This window comes from Malaya genurostris, chromosome 1 (genome assembly GCF_030247185.1).
Source record: "Malaya genurostris strain Urasoe2022 chromosome 1, Malgen_1.1, whole genome shotgun sequence".
Lineage (NCBI taxonomy): Eukaryota > Metazoa > Arthropoda > Insecta > Diptera > Culicidae > Malaya > Malaya genurostris.
The window spans coordinates 157272731-157282504 of NC_080570.1; the positions used below are offsets into that span (position 1 = coordinate 157272731).

At 35.5% G+C, this 9774-nt stretch overlaps 1 protein-coding gene across 1 annotated transcript; it reads left to right on the forward strand.

Moving 5' to 3' along the window:
• Nucleotides 1-5983: 5983 nt before the first annotated feature.
• Nucleotides 5984-9089, forward strand: LOC131426407 (zinc finger protein 665-like). Its single transcript, XM_058589110.1, has 3 exons — nucleotides 5984-6156; nucleotides 6219-7332; nucleotides 7389-9089. Exons 2-3 carry the CDS (start codon nucleotides 6245-6247, stop codon nucleotides 8053-8055), a joined length of 1755 nt encoding a protein of 584 aa, XP_058445093.1. The 5' UTR covers nucleotides 5984-6156; nucleotides 6219-6244; the 3' UTR covers nucleotides 8056-9089.
• Nucleotides 9090-9774: the final 685 nt, after the last annotated feature.

Consider the following 9774-nt stretch of genomic DNA (forward strand, 5'->3'; position numbering starts at 1 on the left):
CGAATTTCTTAAAAAATCTTGTTTGTTCGGCACGTCAGAAAAGACATTGCACGCCGTTGCAAAACAAAAAGCGTTCTGTAAATAGCAGAAACTTAACGTCTGCTTAGCGGTTCAAATTGAACTGCCGAGTTTAGTACTAAGCAGTTCAATTTGAACTGCTCTGCACTGATGAGTCAAAGACGAAACGTAAAAATAATAAAAAAAACGGTTATGTGCCCTAGCACAAAATTTGGCTAACCTCTGAATGATGTTTTTCAACTTTGCAGGTTTTATCAATTGATAGTCTAGGAAACTCACACCCGCGATCTTGTCGTCTGCTATTTTCATCAGGTTTCAACATCTGATACAAAGTGTTTTGAAATAAAATTGTTCTGAAATAAAATTAATTATATAAAAAGGTGGGAAAATCTCCCCTTACACCCAGAGCTGCAAATTGTCAGTCATGTCAAATGACCTTGACAGACTGACTAAAATCATCGTCAACTGTAATCGGTACGGTCAAAGTGTCTGTCAAATGAGATACTCGATAGTTCAATGACCAAGTAGAAGTGTACTCAGTCAAAGACGGGTGATGCATTTTGTTCTCTCTCTCATTCTCCTATTCCCTGTTGAAGTAAAAAAAATCCATGAGAGTACTAGGGTAACAGAGATATTTTGGCCCACTTTAGGATTGATTTTATTTTGGCCCACTTTGTACAAATATCCATCAAATGTTGTGATATCTTTGAAAACCCCTTCCGCAACAGGAAATTTAATATGATAGGCATCAAATTGATGCAACATGGGTTACTTAACATGGATAAAATCCGATAAAATCGATAAAGTTTGTTAGGTGGGCCAAAATACCTCTGTTACCCTAACATAAACATAAATTGATAAAGTTCTTTGTTCTTTGTAAAAAGTCATCGGATTTCGGAGTTTATTGGTGTACATGAGTTTAATTCAATGTTTATGCTGCTTGATTAATATTTAGTCACATCGTAAACAAGCAGTGACAGGAGAAATGAAGATAATATCAATCGCATCTAGTGATGTGCGAGCGCTCACGAACCGTTCATTTGAACCGACTCGTAGCAATGAGCGAACGAACCACCCGTAAAAAAATAAACCATTGATTTTACAGCATAAACAATTGATTCAAAGTTAGATATATGGGTTACAATGCATTTTATTGTAGCTTGACAAGATTTCCAACGATTCAATATATTGTTTCTACGATTCTACAATTGAATTTATTGTACACGTGGTGTTTTAAACAATATGCACACTGTACATTTTTTTGTTTTCCAAGAAAACATATATGAGAAAACTTTATGATTTGAATTGTTACGATATTTAACAACCTATACATTCTATTATAAAAAGTATTTTCACAATTGATTGAATAGTGTATAACAATACATTAAAATATTTTTCAATGGTCAAAGCAAAATTGTAGCAGCTTTTGTAACAACAAATCGTATTGTTTTTCTACAATATTTTTTATTCGGGCACGGCTCGCAAGAAGAGCCTTGGCTATCAACATTAAAAGATAGCCAAGCTACGAATCGTGGTTCATCCGTGCTGCCGCCCAAATTTGACAAACGTGTTCTTCTAACGACAGTTCGACATGTAGATTGTGTTGTTGTTCAAACGATGATGTTTTCTAATGAAGCTGTCAAGAGTAAATAGGAACATTTATTCTCCAGTGAATTTTCGAAGAATATTCTGTTGACTTTTTCCACTTGGAATTTCAACTAATTTATTTTAATATCCAACTTCCTCGAACACATGCACCTCTAGTTCTGTATTTCTGTAGCTCTCACACTCACTCTCTCGAACCGCTTCTCCACTTCGACGTTTATTGAGAAAGAGCCAATGAGCCGTTCAATTGAACCGGCTCTTACGAAAAAGCGTTCGGTTGAAAGCCGCTCATTGAAATGAGCCGTAATGCCCATCACTAATCGCATCGGCAATCAATGAGCGTCCTGGTGAGTATAATATCAAGAGAATTTAAGTTATGACAGATCGGCTCTCAGACACTCAATATATGATGATTGGTAGAGCCTGGTTGGCAGCAGTCCAGTGACATAAACTTTCCAATTTTCGTCGTGCAAAGTTGCTAGTTGATAGTGACATTTAGCAGCTCTGCTTACACCTATAGGTAGTATGGAACAAGCAAATTATAAAAGAAAATAATTCGATTTGAGATTAAGGTTTCCGCAATATTAAGTTGAAAACATTTACATTTCAAGTGGCATCTACCAATATTCAATATTAACTAGTAGATACACTGATAAAAATTGGCAAGATCGATTCATATGTAAACACCACTTCAATTTAATATGCTTTTTCATATTGAACATAACCAAAGCGATTTGTTTTAAGACTGCATGTGCAAATTCACCAAGATGCCAAAATGTTTTTTCACTTAGCTTAGATGAGTTTTTCCTTTGGATGTGATGTGTTTTGCTATTGAATCGAACTACATGTACTGCACAAATGTATGTGCAAAACACTTGATTCAGTCAACTGTGTTTCAATTGAAATCTATGTGGAAAACAATGTGACATTCGTATGACATTCATATAGAATCTATATATCATATCGTTTTGATGTACATTTCAGATAAATGTAGCATGATTTCCACTAAATATCAACAGTTTTTTTACACTCATTGTATGAGTTAAGTGTATATTTTCATGAATTTCATGTGTTCTACAAGCAGTGATAGATCAAATCCTTTGCACATGATGCTAGCGTGCAAATTATTTTCAGCGTAGAAGTAAACAAATCTCGGTTGATTTTTAATTAGGGCGTATAAGCAAGTGACAGTTTCTCTTTAATCACTCTCTCTCTCTCTCTCTCTCTCTCTCTCTCTCTCTTTCGATGATTGTGATGGGAATAAAAAGATTTTCTTTGACATCACTGTTCTGTTTGAAAGTCGAAAGTGTCGGGTATCATTTCATGCAAAGAGTTGAGTGATAAACGTGGGAGCCGCTTGATAAATAATAGAAGAGAAAGTAAACAAAGAGAAACTGTCACTTGCTTATACGACCTTTTGAAAAATTAACCGAGAAATCGGAAAAGTGCGAGACTATTCTTATGTTCACTGCTAAAAATCAATACTTTTTGTAAATGTGTTTCTCTAAATACATTTCATATATCTAGGAACAATAAAAATCAAGTACGCTTCATTTGAGAATTAAAAACTTAGCGCATAAATGTGAAGTGTGTCTCCATATGACATATTTAATCATATCATCATATTTAATTCTTAGGTGTGGACATGTTGATATCGAATGATTTCAACATGAGACTAAAATGTGTAGCTTTATTACATCTTTATTAGATCAATGTCATAACATGTTAACATGGTGATATCGATGTATATGAGTCTTCTTAATAGTAAGTATATCTATTATTTATAGTCAATTGCGGCAATATTAAGTGTCGAAGATATAATAATGTTTTGAACAGCATAGCAGAAAGAAGCATTAACAATTGATTTGATCTAATTTTCCATCACGTGTCGTAGAAGTATATTATACACAGTAAGTGCAATCATTTAATTGCTGGTGTATTTGTATGAAAAACGTTTCAATAAGTGACAGCTTCTCTTTGTATGAAAACTTAAGTTATCGACAAAGTATTGTAAAATTGGTGGCAGAATTATAGGGTCACAGAGGTGTTTTGCTCCACTTTAGAATTAATTTTATTTTTGCCCACTTGCTAGAAATATCTATCGAATGTTGTAATATCTTTGAAAAATCCTTTCATAATAGGGAATATCATATGATTAGCTTCAAATTGATGCAGCATGGGCTACTTAACATCGATTACATCCATAAAGTTTGTTAGATGGGCCAAAATATATGAAGTGACCAAAATACCTCCGTTACCCTAATCATACCGCAGCAATCGGCAGAGAAAGTTTAAAAAATGAAAAACTACCATTTTCTGAAGCAGCCTTTTGAAATCACCAGAGTTTGTTTCACTCCTATTTCGAAGATTCATAAAATGTTTGTGTTTCCAGGTGGAATTGTAGATCGTTGAAGAAAATTAAATATTTCGTACCATATTTTCAGAAACAGAATATAATACTAAATCTGATAAAACTTTGGTGAGATAAATTATGTTTAGCAAATTATTTTAATCTATTTATTCAGATGATGACATTTCAATAACACGTTTTCATGCATTCAATATGAAAAGTGTTCTACATGAAAATTGAATGTAAAATCCGTTAAAATATAAGTACTTGTGTACTTGTCTGACAATTCGACTCTAAGTGTCAGGCCATTTAAAGTGTTTATATTTATAATCAATAATATTTATAATCAATCTGCTGTTTGGCAGTTTGAATGAAAGTTTATTGTTTATAGATTTCAATGTGATTTCACTTGAATAAGATTTGAAGAGTTTTACAATTGCAATTGAAGTGTCAAAGCAAATGCGGCAAAATTAAGTGTAAAACACTGCAGTCAAACGTGTCGATTTTTATCAGTGTAATTTATTCAGTGCACTGCTAAAAATCGACACCTTTTTAAAATGTGTTTCTCTAAATACATTTCAAGTTCTAGATTCACTAGGATATCAAGTATGCTTCAATTGTGCTTCAAAAGTTTAGCGCATAAGTGTTAAGTGTGTCATCAAATAGCTCAATCATATCTCAGCACATTTTAATCTTAAGTGTGAACATGTTGCTATCGAATGCTTCGAACATAGGACTAAAGTGTGTAGCTTTATGACATATGAAGACAAACACGAGAAAAGGTCCTAAGTGCAAATGAGAGTTTCTCTTTGTTTACTTTCTCTTTCGAGTATTACGGCTCAATCAGCAATCCTCTCATCTAACACTTCACATAGGACAATAGCAAAAACCATCAACTTTCGATACAAATTGTAGAATTTGTTGGAAATTACTGGAATTCACCGTAAGAATTGAAAGAGAAAGTAAACCAAGAGAAACTGTCATTTGCACTTGGGACCTATTCTAATGTTCATCGAGATATATCAATCTCATAACATGTCAGTTTGAAGTGTCGCTGTATTGATGTATATATGTTTTCTCAATAATCGTTATATTTCCTGACAATTGCGGCAATACTAAATGTCAAGCATATAATAAAAAAAATCGAATAAAAGGGCTGCAAGTATCTTTATGGGAGTGATTTAATCTGGTTTTCTATTACACAGTAAGTCATTAAGTTATCAGTGCTATTCGCAACACCGTACCAGCAAGTGACAGATACTTTGTGTTTATTTTCACCTATTTCACCATGCATGATACAAAGCATCAAAACATAAACTATCAGTTGATACTTAAACTTGAAGGAGAAAATAAACAAAGAGAAAACGTTATTTGCGCCTTTCAAACATTTACCAGAAATTGTTCTTTATTTGCATGACCCATAAAATGTTTTTTTCAGCTAACGGAATTATGGATTAACAAAATAAAACTGTGCAATTCAATGAGGGTGACATTTAAATCATAAAATCATTAAAAATATGTAATTAAATAAACTTGAATAAACAATAACAATAAACAAATGATTAAGCACCCAAATGATGACATTTCAGTTTCAAATTCCTATGCCCCACATATGAAAATGTTTTATACGTGAGAATTAGGTATAATTCTGTTAAAATCTAAGATTTTTCATTAATTCAAATAAACTTTTATGACAATTCGATTGTAAGTGTCAAGCGCATTGAATACTAAAAGTTGTACATTTTCAATTTATCTGCCGTTTGGCGTAAGGAATTCAAGTGTATTACCAATAGAATTTAATATGATTACATTTGAATAAGATTTGAAGAGACTTACACTTACAATTAAAGTGTCGAGACAAATGCAATGGTCCAAGGTGTCGATTTTTATCAGTGTGGATATTGAGGAAAAGTGTACAAAATTGTAAAGATAAACCAACAGTTCATCGATTTATCAAAAAATTGATCTGATAATATACGATAATTTCTCAATAGACATTGAAACCAGAATCGAAACATTCATCGATGTTTTTCTCCATTTGCTGTCAAAGTTAGATTCGCCCTTCTTTGATAAACTGCTGGAATGAATATTTACAAACAAAACAAAGGGAGGTTCTCAGGCACTATAAAAACGAATAGATTTACAGTAACTGTTTTTAGTAATTGCAGACATATTAGTCCAAAGTAAGTTAATTATTTTCTCTCGTAATTGCAAACAATGGTTTCTGAATTCTTATTTTTTTTAGAGTGACTGAGCATATTTGATAGAAAAATGAAATCCAACCAGCTACCGGATGTCATACCAAAGAGTGAAGAACAGTCAAATAGCTCAGTAGCGTCTTCCACCCAAGCAAATGATTCTCCAAATAAATACAAATGTCTGATTTGTGGTAAACAGTTTGCCAACAATAGTACTCTAAAAAAACACGTCTTATTTCATGAAGACAAACGAGCATTTAGTTGTGATATTTGCGGCAAAAGTTATAATTCGAAGGGTCACCTAAGCAGGCATATGACTGTCCATACCGGAGACAAACCGTTCTCGTGCGATGTGTGTGGCAAAGGATATTATGACAATCAATCACTAAAGTTTCACAAAAATATTCATACTGGTGAGCGACCGTACAAATGCACTGTATGTGGAAAAGATTTTTACGCTAAACCGACTTTCGACCGACATATGGTCCTTCACACAAACGAGCGTCCTTACAAATGCACCGTATGCGGAAAAGATTTTGTCACGAATATTTACTTGTCTAAACACATGCACACTCACAAACAAGTGGGGTATGATGAGAGCAGCCAAGAATTTGTGGTCATACCGCCGTTGAAAGATCACGAAAACATCCCCATAGGAGAGCAGTCGTACCAATGCACAGTATGTGAAAAAATCTTTACCACTAAGGCTGAACTAGACGTGCACATGACCAGATACACGGATGAAGAATATAAGCATAGGTGTGATGTGTGTGGCAAAGGGTTCGTGCAAAAATCGTGTTTGAACGACCACCTAAACAGTCATACAGGAAAGCGTCCTTATCAATGCGGCGTATGCGGAAAAGATTTTGCCACTTACAATAACCTAGCCCAACACACATCAATTCACACGGGTATTCGGTATAAATGCGATGTTTGTGGCAAAGAATACTCTAGGAAGTTAAAACTGACGCTACACAAACGAGTTCATACAACTGAGCATTCAGTTGATTCGCTGCATATCGAACCGACAGATCACGAAGGCGTCATTCCAGCCAAACAGGAGAATGCAACGAATGAACCTACAAAACTCGATGACAATGATAGTGTGAATGATGACCATCCACCGTACGGTTCCGGTAGTTGCGATAAAATTAATCCAACGTAAGTTAATTGATTGAAAAGTTTTTCCAGTTTTAAAGCGGTCTTTTGTCTTTCAGTGAGGTGAAAACCGACCAGGTAATATCTGCTAATTCAGTAGCATCTTCCAGTCGAAAAAAACATTCTCCAAATCAACACAGATGTTTTACCTGTGACAAACAATTCACCAACAAGAGCGATCTCTACAAACACGTTGTATTGCATGAAGTCGAGCGGCCTTTCAACTGCGATATTTGCGGTAAAAGTTATATTTCGAAGAGCCACCTAACCAGACATATGACCGGTCATACCGGGGACAAACCGTTCGTGTGTGATGTATGTGGCAAAAGATTTCACGACAATCAATCGCTAACGTTTCACAAAATTATTCATACCGGTGAGCGACCGTTCAAATGCACTGCATGTGAACAAACGTTTGTCACTAAGCGGGAACTGAACGTACACATGCCCACCCATACCGGCGATTATAAGTACAAGTGTGATGTATGCGGTAAAGGGTTCATGTTCCAATCGCGCTTGAAATATCACAGAAACATTCATTCGGGTGAGCGGCCTTACGAATGCACAGTTTGCGACAAAGATTTTGCCACTAAAGCTGGTTTAACCCAACACATCGCCATTCACACGAGTCGACATAAGTGTGAAGTGTGTGGCAAACGGTACTGTAAGACGTCAAGCTTAAAATTGCATGAACGTACTCATACTACGGAACAGTCAAGTAATTAAGGTTCCTGTTGCAATACTGCTTCTTATCTAATACCCTTGAAATCAGGAAAATGACATGCCTTTTTATACAACCTGTATCGGAGTAAGATGTATGTGATGAATGTCAACAGCGGAGGTCGACACTCAGCAGCTAAATCAGGCTAAATCCTGAAACGTCAAACAGTCGCACAACACCGTATTGCAATTCAGATTATTTAAAACAGTGATACTGATGCTAATTGTCCAGCCTCACTCCTGCAATAGAGTAAGCTGAACAAGTTATTTCGAGGGTGATAATTTTGTTTCACAGTTATTTTATTTGACACGGGTCAACGGAGTCGGATTAGCATAATACGTTTATAGAAAATATAAAATACGTTAACCGAATTTCTCTTTAAAAAATCAATTTTATTAGCACTGAATCTTGCCCAAGCAACATATTTTATCCGCTGTTTTTCAAAGAAAGGCGAATGATTCGGTTAGATTCGGTTAGATTCGCCGCGAATCTAACATTGACAGCAAATGGAGAAAAACATCCCGCATACGCATGGCTGCCTGACTAAACGCTGCCAGCGGGAAAAATATGGCTGGCAGACACTCTGGTGACCGACTGCCTCACCGCTACCAGATATACAACTCAAACGATACAACCGTATCCACCAGGATTTTCCCACATTGAAATCTTTGACATTTTCAGCGAAGGTGAGAAAATGAAAACACTCGGCTAACTTAGATACTTCTTCTTCTTCTTCCTTTCTGGTTGGCGTCACCTCACTTGAGATGACGCCGAATTGATGGCACAGCAACTAAGGCTATATTGCCAGTTAATTTTCGTTTATAGTCCAGTGGACTTTCTTTTCACTTGACTACAAGCGAAAATCTCGCTGTGTGGCTGCGTCGAATCGTCAAAGTACGGCTGAAAATCCTTTCTTTCTTGCGAAATACTCGAATTTTCCCCGGACTAACACGATGCAACGTGCTCACCCGTTGAGAGTTTCACCGGAAGTGTAACTTAGATACGGACGACTATGTTTTGTCAAATTGGATTTGACAACCGTCACTGAATCAATTTTGGTAGCCGTCTGGTGGCCATGGCTGCCCAGGTAGCCAAAACGCTATTTGGTTTCAAGTCGTATTTAGAAATCATCGTAAATTCTCAGATCAATTTTTGATTAGTCGATGATCTGTTCGTTTATCTTTGAAGGGCATGCAAATTTTACCACTTTCCTTCAATATCTATATACAGATATGATAAACTTTTGAGCCTGATAAGCGGATCTTACATGATCATTAAAAGTGTCACTACTAAAAATAATATCATTTGCATGAACGTGTATGGTAATGATGAGTTTTCTAATTTCTAAGTTTTTTTAGTTGCAGTAATGATGAGTTTTCTATGCAAATTTGAAATATCATTACGCTGAAGTCTTTTTTATGCGAATCTACGTACCGCATAACTCTGAAAATTCGCATAAAAACCGCAAAACTCTGAAACTTCGCATAAAAAAAAACCGCATAACTCTGAAAATTTGCATAAAAAAAGTCGCGTAAAAAAACGTATAAAAAAGACCTCAGTGTACTTAGTTATTAGGGATGGGTATTGATACTGCGATACTTCAAGGTATCGATACTTAAGCCTAAAGTATCGATTTTTTAGGATCGATACTGTGCAAAGTGGTATCGCGTGGTGTAGATATTTCCATGGTCGATACCTGTCGATACTAGCTTGGAGTAAACATT